The 24,676-nt window shown below is 39.6% G+C and overlaps 1 protein-coding gene across 18 annotated transcripts in view; it reads right to left on the bottom strand.

The window, feature by feature from the left end:
• The window catches only part of ANKS1B (ankyrin repeat and sterile alpha motif domain containing 1B), a 1,150,138-nt gene that overhangs the window by 56,294 nt on the left and 1,069,168 nt on the right, over positions 1 to 24,676 (bottom strand). For 11 of the 18 annotated variants that reach the window (XM_082419292.1, XM_082419289.1, XM_082419300.1 and 8 more), the window contains 2 exons: positions 6,722 to 6,796; positions 317 to 445 (listed from right to left, as the gene is read on the bottom strand). In XM_082419292.1, coding sequence (XP_082275418.1) covers positions 317 to 445; positions 6,722 to 6,796 — 204 coding nt within the window. The remainder of the gene's footprint in view (positions 1 to 316; positions 446 to 6,721; positions 6,797 to 24,676) is intronic. The other 7 variants (XM_082419290.1, XM_082419291.1, XM_082419293.1 and 4 more) reach the window with 2 other exon arrangements.

Raw genomic sequence — 24,676 nt, 5'->3', positions numbered from 1 at the left:
AAGTGGAAACGTCTATATGTGCTGTATTTATACTCATTTCCATTTTAAGATAGCAGTTTATCACATTTAATTTAAAATATACAACTATATAAGAAGACAAAACAGACCTTAAGCTTACAAGATTAAAAGGGTTATAAAGCTCTATTTATTTGGACTTTCTCTGTGGCGAGAAGGCTACTTTAAGAAAAAAAGGGGAAAACATTTTAGGAATTTCAGTGACGGACATTTGGGGATACCTTCAATATAAAAGTAAACAGGTTAGAAATGCACCCTCTATCCCTGCTGGTACCCAAGTACTGAATTCTGGGTAACTTACAAAAGCTTTGTAATCACACGACTGGAAGATGAGCTTTTCCGGGTGGTGTTGCCAGTACTGCACTGGAGTTGAGGCTGTGGCTTCGTTTGGAGGTCGCAAGGTAATGGAAGGTTCTCCCCAGTCTCCTGTCTGAAAATCACATTTATTCTAGAGGTAACATGAGCAGTAGGCCAAGTTCATTCCCTATAGCTGGCCTGAGTTCATCTTATACCTGTGTGCTGTAAATGTGCAAATGTATATTATATGTTTGTTATGGTTTTATATGTCTTAGCATCATATTTCCCAAAGCTGAGTTAATTTTTGAGGTATGAAAGAAGTTGACCTATTCTATTTTTAGAATGACACCCTAAGCTAAGTAATTTTAAAATAAAACATGAAGCTATTCATAAACGATTTACTAATTTTCTGTTCCAACAGAAAAGAACATACAATCTTTGACTTCTCTGTTTTTAAACTTGACTATTTGAAATTTTTAGTTTGAATTGCTTTTGCATTTCAGAATACACAGTTCCATAGATTTCAGTTCCCAGTTAGGACATGTACCATGTACTCTGAATAATTTTATATCTCTGGAGAAAAGATACAGTAGGTGTGACACTACACAGAATTTTAGAAGAAAAATGTACTAATGGATGATACCTGGTTTCCCTCTGAATTCATTTGTATCAGTACAATACTACTGTGGTTGTCTTGGATATACTCAGCTACCTCCCTCAGAAAACCTAAAGCATGAATGAAGAATAAATATTTAAATACCAGGTTTGGTCATACGTGCACATGCATGTACTTGAGCATCCTGACCACAAATACAAGCACCTTCCCATGTGCCGGTGTATCATATAGTACATAAACGCCCACTAAGACAGGCCTAAGACAGAGGACAGTCTATCATTTTAATTATCATTTTCCATGAGGTTAACCTCGCTATGTTTTATTACTGTAATAGTTTAGTATGAGCATCTATAAAGTCAAAGGCCCGTGTTGGGAGATTTCTCACTCTTTTCCCTCGTAAAGATTCTGATTGTTCAGGATTCGGTTCTTTGTTGGACATAACTAAAACTAGACAACAGGCAGATTTCCAAAGCCACTCTCTTCTAACCTGGATTTGGTTGGTCTTACAGAGTTATGAGAAATTACCTCTCTCAGGAGCTGGAAGAGTATAAGGAGGTCTCCTGAGCTCCAAAACCAAATAAAACCTTGGCTAGAGATAAAGTTCCACAGAAGTACTGGCAAACGGGTTTCTTAAGGAGGATTTTCAAGAAGTCTGGAATAAGAATGCCAGATTTTGGATGTAGGTGTATGTTTTGGGAGGAAAAATCCATAACTTTCATTAAATTCTTTGAAATGCTTTAGAAAGTTCAAAAGGTTAAGAGCCCCAAGTCTCCAGGAACAGCTTAAATAGGATGTGTGTTTTGGGGAAGAGGACTACCATTCCACTTTTTTTTCTGTGCAGTTTGGACTTACATTAGGAGGAATGTGAGGTGGCTGTCATTTCTGGAAAGGGTTAGGCATAGGCTTTGCCATCTGGAAATTTCTAACTGGCTTTAAAAAACAAAAGAATTCTAGAGCCCCTTAGGAATGCAAAGGCCTTTTCATAGAGGCAGAGGAATGCACAAGCCTTTTCGTGAAGCAGAGAGCCTGAAGCTTTTCTCCTTAAGATGGGTGACTCCCAACCACGGTAAGAGCAAAGTGAGCCTCCTATTATCTCCTTGGCTTCTCACCAGAGTGTGTGACCAGTCAGAACTCCTCTGCTCGTCTCTTACGCTCTGCCCTGAGCTACTCTGTGTGTTAGTTTCGTTCTAGTTGCTGATTTACTCTCACAGGGCTCCGTTCTCCCATCTCCCGTCTGTTGATATTGTTAAGGCTTTATCTGGAATATTTACTTTAGCATTTTTAAACAAAAATTCTATGTTTTATGACCCATCCCTGACTCATTCTTGAGTTTTTTCTTCATGTTTATACAAACTGTTATTTTGTGAAAGCAATAACTGATTGCAATTAATTAATTAGGAGTAAGTTTTCCTCTGACTTCCTATTTTGATCTTTTCTTTTCCTTCTCTCTCAAACGTTTGGATCTTTATTATCTCTCCAGTCTTTATTTCAACTGGCTGTGATTTGCTCTTAAAAAAACTAGTATAAAATTAAAAATGCAGAATATGCGAATTTCAATATTCTTTTGAAGCTGAGTGTAATAACCTTTAAATAACAGTTAAAACTCTGGAAACATGCAGCTGTGAGTACTTAACTAAAAGCTCTCCCCACATCTAGCAAATCATCCTCTAATCTCCCCCCATTAACCTTCTCCCTTGTTCTCCCCCCTCCCTTGATAAAGCAACAACAACATAGCAAACAGGTGTTGTACATTTAAGTCACAGGTAACACTGTTAACGGAACAACAGAAGTTTGCACACAACTTCGTGGAATGATACAAAAGGAGCTGGTTGACCTCAAAAGATCCTTCGATCCAGTGTCCGCTGATGTGACAACCCAAACCAAGCATCCAATCTTCACGTTAGCCCTGTCATCATTTAGCTGAGGTTCACCTTGGCCAAGCTCAATGGGCAGTTTTCAAAAAAGCCTGAGCAGACATGGCAGGAGCTGGGGGTACCACGGGTTGCGGGGCAAGGGTTGGGGGGTAGGGGTGGGGATGGGTGGGGTGAAGCTGGGGTTCTGGGGACATTTGAGGTGTTTGTACATTAAGCATGCAAATCATATGCAAACTCATTCTCTAATTGCTGAATTAACTCAGGCACTTTTATAATTGAATTTCAATGTGAGTTCCACATATACTTAAAGCAGAATGCTGATGCAAATATTTACATCATCCACAGACGTCGCAGCAGCCATTTTGGGAATTACAAGCCCCAGCATACAGCACCTCAGTCTGGAGATCATTTCCATCTCTTATTTGATAACCACTTGAAGAAATCAGTGGTGCTTCCATTTAATCTGTTTAGGCAGCGCCATCATCTGCTCTCCTATGACTCCACTTTGTCCAGAAATCACAAACCACTGCTTTGAATCCAGAGTGATCTGACACACTTCCCCCACGTGCAATGGGGGGAGATAATTATAGGGAAGAGAAACAGAATCCTTACTTTATTTTCTTTGAGGCCCAGAAACTTTGCTCCAGTCCAAATATTTTAAAAATTCCCTACAGGGACTGAATCTACCTTTCTGGAAATAGAAACTGAATTTTGTCAGACTTAGCGCTATTTCCAGAAATTCATTTTCAAACAGAGGGAAAAGTGTTCTTAAAATTGAATTTATAAGGATATAATTTTCCTTTCTTCCTGGAAATTCATCAACTGATTTTTTTTTAACCTTAGATCTAAGAATATTTAGAAGACTCTGCTTGTACGTGTTGACTCTTCTCTTTGGAATTAATTCAGTGGGAATGGATGGACTCCTCATTACTCTATTGTAAAGGGCAGATGTGGCCTTGATCCTTGGGGTGGGATTCAGCTTCACCTGGTTGATGGACAGTAAAAACAAAAGTGCTCAGAGAACAAGGGTGCCTTAGGTCTCCGTCCTTTTGGAGGCTGAATTACAGCAGGAATGAGCTATGGAGGAAACAGGTCGAGTGGTGATAATACGGAGGAGCTGTAGAGACCAAAAAGCAAATACGGGGTTTTGCCTCGCGTATAAAATAATTTCAACTGTGAAGCCCAGTATTAGCTCTTGTTAAATAGTACATTCGTATCTAGATACTATCTGTATTTCTTCAGGTTAAGTTTAAAACATTAATAATTTCCCAGTTAAAAACGCTTGTTAAATATTAAATAAAAATCAAACAGACTTAAAAAGTCTTTTGCCTGAAATCATGGTTTATAATCAAGTCTTATCTTTACTGAAAAGTAGATCTAAACATGGGTTACGATGAAGCAATACTATTTAATTAGAATAACAAAATAAAATCGAAAAAGTCTGGGGTAAAAGTCTGTCATATTGTAAACTATTAGTGACTGGCAGTGCTTTTTAAAAGGCTTAAGTAATTGCAGAAGAGAAATGAAAATGATCCAGGGCACTCTTACTAAATATCTTCAGGATATTTCTTTAAAGCTTAAAATACTTAGAGAAAAAGCTTTTCTTTAGGTTCACGTATTGAATGCTCTTAACAGTCCAAGAATTTGGCCATGGATTAAAACCTTGTTTACTTGGCATATATGTATGTATTTATTTCCTTTAATATATATCAGTTAAACAGAGGGAAATGTACATTATTAACTATCCCTTCAAGCTCAAATAAAAATTAACCTTCCAATATGAAAGAAGAACATAATTTGAGATTAAAGTTTTAAATGGAGAATTGATTCTGCTTAATAGGTATTTGTCAACTGCCAACTAGAAATTCATAGCCTGCTGAGTTTGAAGGATTATAATTGGGCCATACCCAATATAATGTAATTAAATTAAATGTCTCATACCACCAGCTGAAAAGTATAAAACCGCTAACTGAATTTAGTTATAACACAGAAAAAAATTTGCAAAATTTCATAGATTTTTATTGGATGGCGGATTCTAAAATGTAGCTTTTAATCTTTTCATTATTTCAAAAGGTGGTAAAACTGCAAGGTTTTAGTTCATGTGCACCAGACATATAATTCTAAAACATCATATCATATAGCTCTCTATCCCCAAAAATGGAAACTGAAGATACCACATATTCTGTATGTTCTGAGAATACAAAGGGGAAACATCGTCTATATTCTTACTTACTTCTTGAGAAAAAAGTTCTGTAAGGATGTCAGTAGATAATTAAAAGCTATGATTATGACTTAGTTTTCTAACATGAACAGGAAGATATGGTATTTTCCAAGCATGACTTAGTTTTCTAACATGAACAGGAAGATATGGTATTTTCCAAGCCTTGTATTATTCTTTAAAGAATTTTTAAAATTAGGATTTAATTGATTTTTTTAATAGAAGCTTTTAAATCTTTTTTACTAGGAACTGCTCCCACCTACCTGCTTGTAAATTTAGATCTGAATATTAACAAACATTATTCTCTACTGAGAACACTTAATGAAAAACTAAAATGATTTTAAATGACAACTGTTATTTTCAGGTTTCACTTTCAATAATTCTGACAAATAACAGAGGTGGGCTACCCAAACATGTATGATATATGTGATCACATTTACTTTCCATTATCTCTACAGCTTTGAAGAGGGCTACATATAGCTCTATACTTATAAATACGTATACATGTATTTGGATGTGAATGTAAGGAAAGGTCTCCTACAAACATTCACACACACATGAAAGCAAGATGCTGCTGCAGTTCTTTTAAAACATCTTCAACAACAAAGAATGCTGGTTTGGGCAAATGCAGCTGGTTATGTTGAATTTGTTCCTTTTGATGATAAAGAGCAGAGATGGCCACTTCTGAACACGAAAAAGCACTGGTTAGAATTTACGTGTTCAGGAGGAACTGCGGGGTCACTGGAGCATCAGTACCAGGCAATGCATAGACACTGTGGTCCCCAAGTGCCAGAAATTCCCATGCACAGGAGGAGGGGTGTGCCTGACATGGCACCTCAAAAGAGGCCCTTTGCATGCCACCCCAAGAGCTCTGCTTAGTGATTCTCAACCAAATGTCTCAACCTCTTAGACAGCAGGCTATCCAATAAGAGAAATTTAATGGAGTGTGAAAATAGAATTGTATTTTAAAATACAAAATGGAAAAAAAAACCAGACATTAAAATGTTTACTTTCCAAACAAAAATGAATTTTTAAAAAGTATGCAAAGGTGAACTGTGAATATTTGAATATTAAGCAGCTCAGAGTAAAACAGGTCATGATTTCACACGCATTCCAAAGACCAATTCAGTACTGTCAAGTGGAAAAAAAAGAAAAAGGCTGAGAACCACTTTGTAGCTGTAATGGTGCCTCTCCTGGCTATACTCCTCCCATATTTGCATAAAACTTATATATAATATCATGCAAATCATACTCAAATATTTCTCACAAGTAAAGTGCATGAACCTTTGAGAATTGTTAGGCACAAAGGACTGAATAGCCCATGAACATGGGAAATACAAAATGGGGAAGAATAACACTGATATATACATGGGTATATATATATCAATTTACCCTTTTCCTTTTTCCTGTAAAAGCAAGTTAACGCAGACACCTGGGATGAAAGCCAAACTCACATGGGACAGATTTTAACTGTAGACTTCAAAACCAAGTATGTTTCTTATTTTAGGACAATGTTTGCACGTTAACTAGTCACAAGGCACAGTGAATGAAGTATAAGAGACAAAAGAAATCTCAGGAGTTGTTAGACATCACAAATTTTCTGCATTGCCAGGACATGGTCCCTATAGCTACTGACGACACTTTGCAACACACGACACAGCTTAAGTTCAGGAAGAGAAAAATAACCATTTGTAACCTTACATTATGAACCTGATGGATGGCTGAGAAAGGAAATCCAGCGTTCTGATTCGTCCATATTTCACAGACAGACGACTGCTGATATAAACAGAAAACTATCTCATCTTGTCAATATTTAAAACACAGCAGCTACCAAGGTAGCATCAAGGAAGGGAAGGAGGAAAATAATAAAAAGCAAAGAATCATATTTCTTAAAAAAAAAAATACAACTCAAAACACCAAAAAAACCTTTTAGGGTACCCGAGGTTTAATAATTGACTTTCAAGTCATTCTTTTGCCTAAAAACATTTTTGGGTTGGCTGGAAAAAAAAAAAGACCATTTATGCATTAGTATTGTCAAGGGAAATTACCAATCCACGCACATCTTGGAAAAAGCAAACTGTGTTTTACATTTGCCGAAGAGAATGGAAATACCTTCCCTCTTCATGTCATTTATTTCAGAGGATAAATATTTTTATGAAGTTCAAGAAGGATGGGAAAAAAATCTTTAACACAGGTCAAACACTTTTATTTTCTTATCTTCAAATGACTGAGAGCAAACAACGCAATAAAATGACTTTCCTAATTTAGTCATTGCTCAAGTTGATAAACCTGGAGAGATTTTTTCCCCTCCAGAGCTCTCAAGAGCAAAGCTCTGTGATTAACAAGGGAGAAGTGTCAGTTTGCTGCCCAGCAGAGGGAATGTGTGGTGGTGGAGGGGCCCCAAGGAGGCACAGCAGGGAGGGGCTGGGGTCGGGAAGCTCAGCTCCGTCCCTCAACCAGAAACTCTGGGGAACGCCATTTGGTGTTTGTGAGCCTAATGAATCTGCTCCATGATTCGGATTCTCTCCCACACCATTAACAATCTAGTAACCAACAATTATTAAAAGGCAGTAACGTTTGCTTAGAACCAAATGCCAAATGAACCAACACCCTCCCAGGAGTTATAGCAGAAACCACCAGATAAACCAACGAGACTCCTGGCTTGACCTTTACAGAGTTCTTTTCCTGAATTCCATCATCTAAAAGACACCATGAAACTGAATCACAGAAAATGGCAGAACGCCTAAACTTATTCAGCCAAGCACTGTGAACATCCCCAGAATTCACAAGCCGAGCGCACAAAGATCAGTGCAGGAAGGAGATAAGAACGTAACCACAATACAGTTTAGAAACCCAGCAAAGAACAATATCATCAGCAAATGCATTGTGGAAAAGCAAGCTTATCCCTGGTTAAATGTTTCCCCCACCTCCACCCTCCCAGAAACGCTCACCAGAAATTTAACATCTCTCTCTCCAGTTCCAAAGGCAGCTCCACACACACCTACATCTTTGCTTTCCATCCCTTCTGTCATCTGGATGGCTTGCTGGGGACAGACTGTCAGGTAACTGGCATTCCGTTAAGAAAGTAAGATACCTGGGGTCTGACCAAAAGGCACCTCCAACCAGCTCTGCTATTAAACCAGCTCTGCTAGTCTCAGTTTCTGCTCTAAACTTCGTGCTATTTTCTCCACAGGGGCATCTTCCCCTTCCTTCTTTGCAAAAATTAAATCTCTAACAAGTTAAGTCTTGGGGCCATTAAACCCCCAGCCTCGTCTCCAATAGCTGTCATCTGATTTAAATATATTAATTCCATGCTTCAGCAGGATTACCATCTTAACCGGCGCCAAACATACTTCTAGGATACCCTTAAAGCACTGTCACCCACAGTTCTGAGATAGTTTTTTTACAGAAATTACATCTTCTACAACTTTCACAGACTTTTAGTGCTGGAAGTAAACCAGGGATCACCTGTCATCTGACAGATGAAGAGAAGGACATTCAGAGAGGTTAAGTGGCTTGCTGTGGTCACACAGGGAAGTGTCACAACGTGTCAGCCTGCCAGGATGGCTAGGGAGGAATGCCAGCCCAGTACTGACTTCCCCAGAAGACGGAGAGAATATTCAGTTATACGGAGGCTGTTTGCTAATCCTGGAACAAATATATATGAATGGAGCCAGTTCATGGAACAGTCTCAACTCCACAGGGGTTCAAATACCTTAGAGTTTTGTTTTCCAGGCAACTCCTCCCAAATGGGCCATGCCCGGTCCCTCCTCCCTGGTGGGCAATAGGCCAAGTGACATTTTGGGCAGCCTGCATGACCTCCTGGTCACTTTGAGTTATGAAGAATTCATTTTTATAAAACTCCAATATCATTTATGATTCAAACGGTGCCCTTCCCCACCACACGCCAGTCTTGAGGCTTAAAGAAACCCGAGGTGGGGTGGCATGGTCCTCCTTGGATGCCCCCCACGCCAAGCTCAACCTCCTTCATGCACTTAGTTGGGGCGGAGGATACAGGAGGACAAGGGCCTCTCTTTTACTTGGTAGTGGCTGAATTCTCCCTGCTGGTTGTCACTGCTTCTCAGGGTAACACTAACTTGGTCTCTGATCCTTCTTACAGGAGCTGCCCCGCCCTGGGTTCCACCGTATCTGTGGAGGTTCTCTGGAGGTCTCTGCTGGGGAGGGGTGTCCCTACTGCACAGTCCCTGTTGTGAGAAATCTGGCTCTAGCCTGACTTTCCCCAACCCCACCCAGCCTTCCTAGGTAGGACACGTGCACGCCCCTTGGGCGGGATGCAGGAGAGTGCACAAGCCCCGCCTCCTGACTGCTCACCCACAGCACATACATACATCCTTGCCATGCAGAGCAGCCTGCTCTGGGACCAACCCTCCTCTCTGCCAGGACATGTCCCTCCAGTTCTCTCTTCCTCAGTGCAGGTTGGTTTATGTGCATCTGCTCCCAGAAGTTCCCCCACTCTGGGTGAGCGTTCCTCTTGGAGACCTTCTCCTTAGGCTTGGGTTGCACGGGGATGCGCTCTCTCCCCTCCCATGGGAAGGGAGGAGAAGCCTCGGTTCTTTCCACAGTGGCTCAGACAATTCTCTGCCCCCCCGGCCCGCCCCCAGCACCAATCTTGTGCCTCTGCGGGCAGGAGGCTGACTGTGCAGGGCAGGATCCACCACCTGCTGGTAAACTCCAGGTAGGGTGTCTGGCTCCCTTCGCAGCAGCTCTCTCTTTAGAACGTGCAATACTGAGTACCTACAGGCAAGTTCCCCCTTAGCATCCTGTTACATGAATCTATCTTCCAACAGTCACAGAAGTTACCAGAGAGTTAAGGAGGGAAGAGAGGGTCTTGTGCCATAATTATTTTTATTTTAAAAAATCTTGTGCCATAATTATTTTTATTTTAAAAAATTAAAACGAAAGATTTTCTCAGTGAAGAAATAAAACCCACCTCTAGTCATATACACCGAAGAGAGTTCCCACGTGGCTTATATGCCTTTTAAAGATGTTATGATAACTATTTTTCACTTATAAGCTATGTTCAAACTTGATAAAGTAAATCCTCTCTCATTTCCAGTAACTATGTGCCTCAATGCAAATGGTAAAAAGTCAGATTTAAAAAATAGAGTTTAAAAAAAAGGCAGTTAATTGTATTTTAGTTATGGAGATTGTTTTTTAAAAAGCTGATACATGTCAGACATCACAGTAATTCTGACGGTAGCAAAGACTTTACCAGGCGTGTAAGAGCAGTAACTTAAGGTAGACCAGCTCTAACTGGTGTCTTCATAACATGAAATGGCTCTTCTTCTAGACACATGGTTACCAGGCTGAGTGTTGGAATGAATTTTTTAAATGCAAAAGAGTTTCCCCTGCAGAATTTCATTACATTTATGAAGATAATACTTCAGGGTACAACATGCATTGAAGTACAGAGTGTTCAAAAGCTTTGAGAAAGAAAATAGCAGTGAGAAAATTTCATCTGGGGCCCAAATTCCTAGAACAGAAGTGATTTAAATCTAAGTTTTAATTAAACTTTAGAATGTCCTCATGTGTAAAGAAGAAGAATAATAGCACTTGGCCTACTTATTTCATCAGGTTGTCGTGTGGCTCGTGCTAAGCTTCACGCGAGAGGCAACTTTTTCACGTCTATGTTTCTAGGAGCTGGAATACAGAAGCCATCAAACGTATTGACTGAGTGAATGGAATCACAGAATGTGTTCAATATTTCTTGGCAAATGGTCAAGCACCATAGGAACATTAATTACTGCTCTTCGTTATCACGTTTAGTTGATCTACTTTGTTGTTGCCACTTGTGCCTTCAGTAAACTACATCACTGCCAACACACTTCTGGCAAAATGCACCAGAGATTAACCCTGCAGACTTCTTGTTAGAGATGGTCTCGTTTTTCCTGATAAAGGCTGAAAAAGCACCGCTGACTTTGTTGAAGAGAGAGGCACACCTATATGCTAAAGAGCTGCTTGTACGAGCCTGGAAACAATTCTGGAAAAGGATGGTAAACACCCTTTGCAATTTCATTTGCTTATTAATTTTCTCTCAGTTCCTTTTCCTCATACATTGTGAAGGTTAATTTAGTTGATCTGAACTTGAATTACCATGAAATCCAAATAAGTGGGGGTTAAGTAAAGGTATAGCAATCTTAGAACTGAGATATCAATAATTTAATGTTTTATTTCTTTGGTGATGAAGTCAGCACACTTTTAGAGGTACACAATTTTATCTTGAGTTCAGACCTCTCTCCTGACTCTGGAAATGTTTTCTTAAAATGCAACACACATATTGCTATTGTTACCATTACGTATCTCGGGTTACCACGAATACAGTTCAGAAAATACAACACATTTGCATTCAAATCTAATAACAAACTAAAAAGCATATTACCTATATCCAAAGTCTTTCTCCTAAAGGTTGACTTCTTTTTTGCTCAGTTGGTGGCAACCCAGTAATTTACAATAAATTCTCTCTCCTTCGCTGTCTGTTTTCCCTTCTTTACTGGAACATTGCCTGTAAGTACTGAAACATCTTCCATTAAAAGCAAACAAGCCCCTTTCCTTGACCCAACATTCTCGCTGAGCTCCTGCTCCAATTCCTGTTCTTTAAGAAGCAAATCCCCCCAAGAAGTATCTATACGGTCTCTGCTTCCCCTTCTCCTGTCCTCACCTGAGCCTACTCTGCCGAAACTGCTTTTTTCACTTTGTCAAATCCAACTGTTCATTTTCCTTGACCTTTTGACACTTGATCACTCCTTCCTTTTTTAGCCTCCTTTGCTGGTTCCTATCATCCTCTGGTCCCTGGAGCATCAGTCCTCAATCCTTTTTCCTTCTCTGGCTTTACCAGGTGGTCTCATCCTGTCCTGACTCCCAGATTTATGTCTCCAGCCCAGATCTCTCCTCTGAACTCCAGATTCAGACATCCAGCTGCCTTCTTAACACCTCTCTTAATCTTGATGATTAAGAGGTATCTTAACTTTAAATGCCCCAAAGCAAGCTCCGGATCACCTCACCTTCCCTATAAGCTTTCTTATCTCACCAAATGGCAACCCTCTTCTTCCAGTTGGGGTCGTCCTCTTGCTCACATTTCACATTCATTCCAGCAGCAAATCCTACTGAATCTACTTCTAAAATCTTCTCACCCTCCTATCACTACCTGGTCCAAGTCACTACCTTTTCTCACTTGGATTCTTCCATTAGGCTTCCGAACTCATTGCTCTCATCCTTGCCCCCTTAGTGTTCACTCTCAACACAACAGCCCAAAGGATCCGTTTATAATGAAAGCCAGATCATGCTGTTCTGCTCCATTTAACTCAGAAGAAAATTCAGAGTCCTAATAATGGCCTGCAAGGATCTCCATCCTCTGGCTCCCATGCCTGCCCTTACCTCTCTGCCCTCTTGCTCACTCGGTTCTGGACAGCAAAGCACACTCTTGCTTCAAAGCCTCTGCCCTTGTTTCCCCTTCTCCAGATGCTGCAGGACCAGCTCCCTCACCTCACGTTCTACTCCAGTGTCACCTTCTCAGAGAAGTCTTCCCCCAAACCCAGCATATTATATCCAAATTAAGTCTATGCTTTCTACGCTGCAAAGGGATTATTCTTTCAGGCACAAATTGAAAATGGGGAAAAAAGTTTACAGCATCAGAACCTGTCTTCCTGGCACCCTGACATTCATTCAGAGATAACTACTGCTCATCTATTGGGTACAAGGCATGGGTCGCAAAGTGACTTAGAGGTCAGCCCTGCTTTTAGTCAACGTTTATGGAATAGGGATTGCTATGGACATGATCCATTTTCCTTTGTCAGGACCAGTATGTAGTAAACTGGGATTCAGAGGCTGATGGTGGGTCTTGGAAGCAGCAAGTGGGCGACAGCTCCACCCACTCAGTAATACCAATTAGGCTCTGAAAACCTTCGGGATTCTGCCGATGTTGTGTAGCTAGTTTAATAAAGAAGCTTGTATGAATAGAGCCCTCTGGTCAGATTCTATCAGAGATGAAATTTTCTGCCTTGTTCTAGCTCTGAAAAAAAAAAAAGCTTTTCCTCTGTTTCTCCCTTATGTTTGTCATAATTTTTCACACTTTGGGGTGTTCAGAAATTGACCAGAAAGAATCCAACAAGAAATACGAAAGGTTCAGAGTGAAAGCTAAAAGAGTAATGAAGTCCATTTCTTCTCTTGGATGACAGCTCTTCTAAAATAAAACAAAAACAAACTTGAAGAGGGAACAAAACAGCTTCAAAGGCAAAAGAAAAAAGGGCACCCTAACAAAGGAAGCCTTGGTCAGCAGCCAGCAAACTCAGCGCCTCCTTGAGCAGAGACTAAAACGAGATGAGATCTGTCAAAGGACGGAGTCAGACAAATTCACATCAGTCAAGGAACAATGCACCAAACACCGCGTATGCATCTTTTCTTCAGCAGCGACAGCCCTCGCAGCCTTCTCTTCCACGGGCACTAACCAAACCCTGCCTGGAAATCAGAATCAGAACCTTTTGTCTCTCCTGAGTTACCCAGAAGTCGCAGGCCAGCATCTTATTTCTTCTGTCCCACCGTTGTAGATGTGGGAACCATCCTCCTCCTCTCTTCACGGGTGAGTCTTGCAATGTGTAGACACTCTCTAACAACCATATGTGATTCTTCTCTTCAACTACGCTGTGACCGTCACAAGTTCAGGGTTTCTTACCACTGACCCTTTCTGTAAAAGGTTTCTGATCAACTATTTTATTTGCAGGGAACGCTGGGCTAAAAAACTCCTGCTCCCCATCATTTCTTCACTTTTCTGATGAGCAGTCTTCTCAAACCTTCATGATTGTGACCTTGACCCCGTATCAGGGAAATTCTTGGACAGATTGGTAATCACCTGCTGGAAGTGAAAAGCCAGGCCAATAGCTGTTTTTCCATGTGTGACCCATTATTGCTGGCATTGGAATGAATCAATCTAGCAAAAGTGGGAGGAAGTAAACACTACATTTGGTCTCATCATAAGTACGCTGACATGATACAAATTCTGATATTACTTGCTGCCTGCCCAAAGTTACAGCTTTCTCTCACTCACTTCCTCCCTGCTTCGCTCCTCCCTCTCTCCTTCCCTCCCCCCTCCTCCCTCCTTTTCTCCACCCCCCACCGTCTTTCTTCCCTCTTTCCCTGTAAACTCTGATTCTGCTACTGACAGCACATAAAGTAAGCTCTCAGCAGCCAAAACAGGAGAGAACTATAGCTATGTGGCCTGTTATTCATTTGTAGAGATAATACATGACCTGCATTCCCTAATATGACAGTTGTAGCCCTAAATGACATTACACAATTATTTATGAAATCTCTTCACAGGAAAAGAAAAAACAGAGCAGAGGAAAGAAAATGGAACACTGTCTACAATCCAGATCTTCCTGTTCAGCTCCCCAGGTTCCCTGGATGTTGCAGGGAATTTAAGTCAATTGGGATCACGCTGTTTCTTGCAATATGGGCTATTTTACTTGTTCTCCCTCAAAGTTTGGATGCCACCACTCTTGATACAAACATTTTTTCAGGGCCATTAGCAGAAATATTAATCACTCATTCAGAACTGCAGCGATCAGCTTTTTTATCATAACATGAACTGCTGCAAAGAAATTTGATTTTGCAAAGTATTAATTGTTCTTTGCCTGTAACATCTCTTTAAAATATACATTATTTTCCTTTCTTGTAAATCGACGATGTCATTTTTAAAATTTAATCCCATTTATTAACTATATGCTCAACATTGGTTCCTGCCTCTGGTAAAAAAAAAAAAAAGAGGTATTGGACAGGCCATTCTTTAATGATGTTTATTGAGACCGCACTATTTCCTCATTTTTTCCTTGTGGAATGTATGGGAAAACAAGGTCTGGTTGATTTAATCCTCTTGCATGATGCCAACCTAAGAGGTCTCTGGTAGAAGGCCACACAGGTTTTTCCTCAGTTCTGCCTTGCTCAGCACTGAAATCAATACATTGGAGGAATTACTTGAAAGGCACACTTTTTTGAGGAGCACTTTTAAAATCAGCATATTACATAGTTGGGAAGGATCACTGATACACTGAGCATTGACCAAGTTCTAAAACGGCATTGACATAACAGGATTACTGGACAAACAACTTGATAAAACTGTCTGAGCTGGAAAGGAATAATATAAATGTAAAATCCTGCATTAAGGTTAAATACACACACACACACACACACACACACACACACACACACACACACAGCACTGCTCATGGCCATTGATAAAGGCTGGGACATTTCCATAAAGAAAAGCTCAATAAGAATTAACCATATCTCAGGGCTTCCCTGGTGGCGCAGTGGTTGAGAATCTGCCTACCAATGCAGGGGACCCGGGTTCGAGCCCTGGTCTGGGAAGATCCCACATGCCGTGGAGCAACTGGGCCCGTGAGCCACAATTACTGAGCCTGCGCGTCTGGAGCCTGTGCTCCGCAACAGGAGAGGCCGCGATAGTGAGAGGCCCGCGCACCGCGATGAAGAGTGGCCCCCGCTTGCCACAACTGGAGAAGGCCCTCGCACAGAGGCGAAGACCCAACACAGCCATAAATAAATAAATAAACAAATACTTTAAAAAAAAAAAAAGAATTAACCATATCTCAATGTTGTTAAGCGTGAACATCAACAAAGCAGACATGCCCAGAGCTGGGGAATCCGGACGCTGTGTAGCCTGCGTCCCACTTACCAGAATGACACTGGCAAGATGTGGCTGTGGTTAATATAGTGGAGGGAAGACATCAAATTGTCTTTAGTCTTAAAGAACTATTCTCAGCAAGAGGGAGTAGATTTATTCTTCGTGTTTTCAGAAGATAGCATTAACTAACTACATGGGAGCTTTAAGGAGGCTCCTTTCAATTCCATATAAGGCAAGAGTTCTATTAATTAGAACTTTTCCGATGATGATGGGGCTGGCTGCCCACAAAGTGGGGGCTGCCTTACAGGGACAAGTTCAGGAATAAACTTGTGGCTGTTTATTAAGGATGCATTAGAAGGGGTGCTGCATCAAGACACATTTTCTGGCCCCCTCCCACCCTAAAGTTCTCTGCTTTTCGTTGACAGAAGCACAAAAGAATCCTCTAGCCATAAATGCATGTAGATATTGCAAGTTACTATAAATTTTTGTGATACTACATTCAAGCCTCAAAGTGGAGACCGATACAGAAAGGGCAGGGGGGTCACATCATTTCACAACTGGTTATGTGAAGCAATTGTTTGCTACCCCTGATTTGTAAAGAATGAAAAGTCAGATGTCAAGAGCAAAGGATCTTCTTTAAATACAACGTTTATCCACACCACCTTAGAGGTTCAATTCTCTACTAACTTTGCATTTACATAAAGTATTAAATATTAGTAACAGAATTTGTCAAAGGACTAAAAAAAATTGCACTGAAGCCTTGTGGGGTTCTAGAATTTTTAGAATGTGTCATGTCTGTTGGTATAGACACAACCCGGGTGTTCATCATCACAGTGGTTAAAGCACAGGCTCTGAAGCTAGACAGCCTGGGTTCAAATCCTGGCTCTGCTTCTTACAATCCCTGTGGCCTTGGGTCAACAACACTAAGTCTCCGAGCCTCAGTTTCCTCATTATAAAGTTGTATTAATCAGTGCTGGCTCTGAAGATGATGACGATGAACCAACTACCAGATCTAAGCTTGGCAGGTGATATGCTACTATTCCAGGTAGTTTGTTTCTCTAAAAGATTTGAGACCATCCCAGTTTGTGTCTAAGCTGGAGTCCTGGAAACCTGTGGTTTTGTGGTACCTAATACCTGTGTAAAGTAATCTGGTCAACAAGTATTTATGGAATGCTTATTACAGGGAATTAAAAAATAAGGAAGAGTCAGGCCTCACCCCTATGTAGCACTCATACACTTTACTATAAGAGAAGTAAAATAAAATTTAATATACAATAAAATGACATATTTTTAATATATGTTAACTCATAAAGTATTTAAAAGTACTTAAGTATGGATATCATCCGGAAATCCTCTCCAAAGAGCTCCAATGCTAACTAGGTTATAACACAGATAGGAACCTCCTGTACAGTGTTTGCAATCCTAAGAGCTATTGTTTCCATATCTGTGGAAAGGTATTAGTTTGGGGCTTACCAGCTGGAAAATAGAAATAGTTTTGTAAAACACAGCTAAATATTATGAGCTTTACTTTAAAATGCATTTATTCCCAGTTGCAGTTGAAAAAGCATAGTGTAGAAGGAAGCTAGCGTTATCTCAAAATAATAATAATTTCTAAAAACACCCAAATGTAGAACTGTATACTTTGTAAACTACTGTGACAACTACTACTTTACCTGTGCCTCACAACAGTGATGTGAGGGGGCCTTAATCTCACTTGAGGAAGAGAAAACTAAGGCTCTGAGTAGCTAAGAGGCTTGTTCAAGATTACAGAGGTATCAGATGTCAGAGACAGAATTTTTAACTCTGCCCTCATTACTTCAAATCTGGTATTTTAAAAAAGCTCATCAAATCAAGTATGCAAAAATGAAACGAATACCCATGTAATATAACAATTGTCCATCAGATATTCTTGGAATTCGGACGTCAGAATGGGTTTATTCAGGTGCCCACCACTGCTATTTCTGTCTGCCCAGAGACCATGGCCACTTCTGCTCATGAAAGCCTGTCCACAGGAGGAGTTCCTTTGCCATCCCTCAGTTCCTGTGGTTCAGGTGGAGCTAAAACCATCTCCAGGCATGTGACCTATGCCTGGCTAATCGCATCTCTCTCTCTCTCACACACGCACACACACACACACACACACACACACACACACACACACCACGCACACACATGCTCCTCTCCTGTGTGATTAACTCAGGACACATGAAAGATCCAAACCAGCCTGATCTGAACCAATGGGACTCAATCCTGGGGCTTTTGGGGGAACTCTTGGTAAGATAAGCCCTCTCTCTCACAGGTTCAAGTTTAACAGGAATTGGACCTGAAACTCCCCTCATGTAGAGAAAGCCTGATTGGGAAAAGAGCCAACCCAGAGGACAGCAGAGCTAAGACATGAAGAGCCTGAGACCAAGATGTCATATGAGCGCCTGAACCCAGGCTACCAGGACTTTGTAGCAAAAATGACCCAAATATGTGCCCTTTTCTGCTTAAGACATCTTGAGTTGGATTTTTCTTACTTGCATGCACTCAGAAGAGTCCCTACTGATTTATTACTTTAGTCATACACAAACGGAAGTAACTGAGACAGGACCGCACAATAAGCCCCATTTCCTCTAGACATTGAACACCTCCCCTTTATTTTCTTTAATACTGGAAAAAGAAAAGGAAGAAGGAGAAGGAGAATAAGAGAATTCTCCTACCCTTGAAAACATATCAAGGTCAGATTATAACAGCCAACACTGACCTGTGGACCCAAGAACTGGGCTGAATCTAATAAGAAACATTCCAAAAATTTAACAAGTGGAAAAAGATAGCCTGGTGTGCCTCTTTGCAAACATGCTGCTCAATGTCAGCCAGCCTAAGGCGCCACTAAATATCACAAGGTCAATTCCACTAAAATAGGGTTTTTATATATTGTCCGATTTATTATTTATTCAGTTGAAAATAGGATCCTTTCTGTTCATGTTTTTAAAAAATATCCGTGGTCTGGTTTTAATTGGAAACATTCTCCTTGGTTAAGTACCAGCACATGATGGGTAGGTGGAGACATCACAGCTTCCCTAGCAAAGAGAGTGGAGGTGTTTAGGTCTGATGGCATCGGTCAGAACAAACTCCTGGTCATCTAATGTGCCTCACTGATGGACTTGACAGAGAATGAAAGAATTGAGACATGTGAGATGAGTATCAAAATGTAAAAGCGACTCCATCTTAGTGATTCTCCTACTTCTTCCTATTATTTTTTTTTTTTTGACTGTGGTACAGGATAGACGGTAACACTTCAATGTTGCCCATAAGACGATAATCATATTGGAATTTCCAGCACCAAAGTTGCCATGGGGAGAGCATATATATATATATATATATATATACTTAAAAAAATTTTTTTTTAGTATCTTTATTGGAGTATAATTGCTTTACAATGTTGTGTTAGTTTCTGCTGTATAACAAAGTGAATCAGCTATATGTATACATATATCCCCATATCCCCTCCCTCTTGAGCCTCTCTTCCACCCTCCTTATCCCACCTTTCCAGGTGGTCATAAAGCACCGAGCTGATCTCCGCGTGTGATGCAGCTGCTTCCCACTAGCTATCTGTTTTACATTTGGTAGTGTATATATGTCCATGCCACTCTCTCACTTCGTCCCAGCTTACCCTTCCCCCTCCCCGTGTCCTCAAGTCCATTCTCTACGTCTGCGTCTTTATTCCTGTCCTGCCCCTAGGTTCTTCAGAACCATTTTTTTTTAGATTCCATATATATGTGTTAGCATACAGTATTTATTTTTCTCTTTCTGACTTACTTCACTCTGTATGACAGACTCTAGGTCCATCCACCTCACTACAAATAACTCAATTGCATTTCTCTTTATGGCTGAGTAATATTCCATTGTATATATGTGCCACATCTTCTTTATCCATTCATCTGTCGATGGACACTTAGGTTGCTTCCATGTCCTGGCTATTGTAAATAGAGCTGAAATGAACATTGGGGTACATGACTCTTTCTGAATTATGGTTTTCTCAGGGTATATGCCCAGTAGTGGGATTGCCGGGTCATATGGTAATTCTATTTTTAGTTCTTTAAGGAACCTCCATACTGTTCTCCATAGTGGCTGTATCAATTTACATTCTCACCAACAGTGCAAGAGGGTTCCCTTTTCTCTACACCCTCTCCAGCATTTATTGTTTGTAGATTTTTTGATGATGGCCATTCTGACCGGTGTGAGGTGATACCTCATTGTAGTTTTGATTTGCGTTTCTCTAATGATTAGTGATGTTGAGCATCCTTTCATGTGTTTGTTGGCAATCTGCATATCTTCTTTGGAGAAATGTGTATTTAGGTCTTCTGCCCATTTTTAGATTGGGTTGTTTGTTTTTTTGATATTGAGCTGCATGAGCTGCTTCTATATTTTGGAGATTAATCCTTTGTCAGTTGCTTCATTTGCAAATATTTTCTCCCATTCTGAGGGTTGTCTTTTCATCTTGTTTATGGTTTCCTTTGCTGTGCAAAAGCTTTTAAGTTTCACTAGGTCCCATTTGTTTATTTTTGTTTTTATTTCCATTTCTCTAGGAGGTGGGTCAAAAAGGATCTTGCTGTGATTTATGTCATGGAGTGTTCTGCCTATGCTTTCCTCTAAGAGTTTTATAGTGTCTGGCCTTACATTTAGGTCTTTATTTCATTTTGAGTTTATTTTTGTGTAAGGTGTTAGGGAGTGTTCTAATTTCATTCTTTTACATATAGCTGTCCAGTTTTCCCAGCACCACTTATTGAAGAGGCTGTCTTTTCTCCATTGTATATTCTTTCCTCCTTTATCAAAGATAAGGTGACCATAGGTGCGTGGGTTTATCTCTGGGCTTTCTATCCTGTTCCATTGATCTATATTTCTGTTTTCATGCCAGTACCATACTGTCTTGATTACTGTAGCTTTGTAGTATAGGGAGAGCATATATTTTGAGAAAAGGCAGTTAACCATCCACATTAACAAACTAGGTATACAACACATCAGGTTTAAATTTCAAGTACGAAAGCACCGTTTTCCACTTTTGCTTGGCATGATGCCTTTGGGAATAGATGGTTGACGGTCCAGAGTTCCTGGCTTGAAACAGGGCACAGATATCATCAACATCCCAAGTTATCACTGAAGCTGGTGTGTTAGCTTGTCAACTCAACAAGCTGTCACATCAGAAGCTCCTGATGGAAGAGCTTACTGAGTTTATTCTTAACCTTCTTTTTTGGGTTATATATTATCTGTCTGTGCTTAAGTATTAGAAGCTGCTCTTTAGACCTTCATGGAAAAAATTTTTGAAGTCATGGACATGCTGAGCTTTTCTGAGCAGTGGTGAGGTGATGAAAATCTAAATTAAAAATTAGCCACTAACTCATGGACATTTGAAAAAAATCTAATGTAACTCAGTAATAAAACTTGTTTAGTGGGGGAAAAATCACTTTGTAAAATGCTGTTCTTTTCAACACAGTTGTACCATTTTTTGAAGGCTGATTCTGTAAATTCCATAACATGAGAGCAGTGGGTAGAATTTCTAGGAACACCAGGCTTTCTTTCCCGAGAAAATACAGAAGAATAAATTACTCCCTTCTTTCTCAGAGGCTGGCTCAGTGTTTGCCTCATGGATTTTGGGGCTATCCATGCTTTCTAGTTAACAATTTTGTGTACTTTGTATTTCAAACAAGTTTTAAAGTTCATTTAAGTCAAAAACAATCCTTTCTTTCTCACTTAATGTTTTCCCTTACCATGTTACAATAATAAAGTGTTATTACTGTAAGATATCCTTTGCTACATACTTTTGTATGCTGAATTTGCAAAGAACTCTTCCATCTCTCCTCTGCTTTCCCTGGCTTTGTGATCATCTCACAGATCCCTTTTCCATCATGAGAGATGCTCCTTGGCAGCCTTCATATTTAAACGATTAAAATAATAAGGAGGAAAATTCCAATTCCATTCTCAATATACATTCTAAGCATGGAAATAATACTGGAACAAAAGGATCATCTTTATAGAATGCTACAACCATCTGAGCACTTACCTTTCTAATGTCTTTGGCATTAACTGGCCCTACAATGAATCAGGGACCTTTGAATTAGGGACTGATAGATGATATATCTGAATTGATAGTCATATCATCTATCTATTTATATATACATTGTGATTTACAGTTTAGAATATACTTAAACATAAATTATCTGACACACGCAAACCTGTGAGGCAGTCTTTATCCATGTTTTAAAGACAAGGAAACCAAAGTTCAGAGAAGTCGCGTGACTTGGTACAGGCCAAACAGCCTGAAAGAAACCAAATCAAAACTCCAACTGAAGATGCTGCTAAGGAAACAGCACCCACTAATTGGAGAAACCCTCACAGGCAAGAACTTCTCTGTATATGCGGTAAACCCCACAGCTACCTACAAAGCTTTTCACGAACATGGGAGGAGGGCAGAGTTCTACCAAATGTGCGGGAAGGGTTTCTACTAAGAGGATCAACAAATAAACACTGTAGAAACTCAGAAATGGATTAAAGACCTAAATGTAAGGCCAGATACTATAAAACTCCTAGAGGAAAACATAGGCAGAACACTCTTTGACATAAATCGCAGCAATATCTTTTTAGATCCATCTCCTAGAGGAATGGAAATAAAAATAAACAAATGAGACCTAATTAAACTTAAAAGCTTTTGCATAGCAAAGAAAACCATAAACAAAACGAAAAGACAACCTACAGAATGGGAGAAAATATTTACAAATGATGCAACCGACAAGGGATCAGTTTCCAAAATATACAAACAGCTCATACAGCTCAATATAAAAAAAAACAAACAATCCAATCAAAAAATGAGCAGAAGACCTAGATAGACATTTCTCCAAAGAAGACATGCAGATGGCCAATGGGCACATGAAAAAATGTTCAACAGGGCTAATTATTAGAGAAATGCAAATCAAAACTACAATGAGGTATGACTTCACTCCGGTCAGAATGACCATCATCAAAAAGTCTACAAATAATCTTTTTTGATCTATCTCCTAGAGTAATCAAAATAAAAACAAAAATAAACAAATGAGGCCTAATTAAACTTAAAAGCTTTTGCACAGCAAAGGAAACCATAAACAAAACGAAAAGACAACCCTCAGAATGGGAGAAAATATTTGCAAACAAAGCAACCGACAAGGGATTATCTCCAAAATATACAAACAGCTCATGAAGCTTAATATCAAAAAAACAAATGACCCAAGCAAAAAATGGACAAAAAATTTAAATAGACATTTCTCCAAAGAAGACACACAGATAGTCAAAAAGCACATGAAAAGATGCTTCAACATCACTAATTATTAGAGAAATGCAAATCAGAACTACAATGAGGTATCACCTCACATCGGTCAGAATGGCCATCATCAAAAAATCTACACACAATAAATGCTGGAGAGGGTGTGGAGAAAAGGGAACCCTCCTACACTGTTGGTGGGAATGTAAATTGGTAGAGCCACTATGGAGAACAGTATGGAGGTTCCTTAAAAAACTAAAAACAGAACTACCATATGACCCAGCAATCCCACTCCTAGGCATATATCTGGAGAAAACCATAATGCAAAAAGATACATGCACCCCTATGTTCACAGCAGCACTATTCACAATAGCCAAGACATGAATGCAACCTAAATGTCCATTGACAGATGAATGGCTAAAGAAGATGTGGTTATATATATATACAATGGAATATTACTCAGTCATAAAAAGGAATGAAATAATGCCATTTGCAGCAACATGGATGGACCTAGAGATTATCCTACTAAGTGAAATAAGCCAGACAGAGAAAGACAAATATCATATGATAGCACTTATATGTGGAATCTAAACAAAAGAGATATCAATGAACTTATTTTCCAAACAGAAACAGACTCATAGTATACCTGAAACTAACATGATATTGTAAATCGACTATACTTCAATAAAATAAAATTTTTTAAATTAAGTATTTTTTTAAAAAAGGGTTTTATGGTGAGAACCATGAGCTGATTCAGTAAGTTTCCACTAAACTATCAGCGATTTTATCCTCATTCTGCCCACTGTTCCTATGAATGTATAATCTGTTAGAGCATATGGGAAATTAGTATGTATTGAACTGTTACTAAGATATTCTATATCATTTTAAAATAGAAGTAGCCCACTGGGCATCAGGGGCCATAGAACAGGACATGGTCAGGCAGACAGCTTGAGTCCTGGCTCTGCCATGTAGCAGCTGCAAGGCAAAGCACTCACCCAGCTGGGTTCCTTGAGTATAGAAGGGGCTGCTGTGAGGTTTAAATAAGATACCGCATGTGGAATTTCAGACATGGATGGGGCCATGGCAGGGCTTCTATGTGGCCCAGTTTCCATTTCTCTTCCTCTAACAGTATCAAAAGAACGACCATTTGTAGAACTAATATAATATGTAAAGTGCTTTCAAATAAAGAAGTAATTGATCTAGTCATACTTATTAAGTAATACTGTTTGGATCAAGATATATTAGACTTTCAACTGAATCAACTTTCTAGTGATTTAGAAGCAATTTAGACAAAGCCTTTCTAGTGCCTGACATATTGCCCCAGGCAAGTTCTGATTTGGTTTCTTTCTGGCTGTGCTACCCGGACCAAGTCACATAATTTCTGTTTCCCAGTCTTTGACATGTGGATAATGTCTGTTTCTAAGGTTTGTACGCATCAGGTAAGGTAATTGCCTCAGGCAATATTGATATTTCTAATTAGATGACAGCATTCAAAACACAAGAACTTCCATAGTGTGGGTTTTCTCTTACTGTTTAGGAGTTTTTTTATTTTGTGAAAATAGAAGTATTATTTCACTTTTCCATAAGTATTTGGTTATAAATAAATGGTTATAAGTTTCACTTTGGGAAACTCCTTTTCCTTTTTTCATAACTTTGGAGAATGTGGTCCCTAAACTTTATTAATTCCATTACTCTCATTTATTATTCATTTTAAGAATGTTTTGACTTC

Source organism: Balaenoptera physalus (genome assembly GCF_965194825.1).
Source record: "Balaenoptera physalus genome assembly, chromosome: 13".
NCBI classification, from domain to species: domain Eukaryota; kingdom Metazoa; phylum Chordata; class Mammalia; order Artiodactyla; family Balaenopteridae; genus Balaenoptera; species Balaenoptera physalus.
The sequence above is the reverse complement of the archived record's forward strand: the minus strand, read 5'-3'. Positions and strand labels throughout refer to the sequence as shown.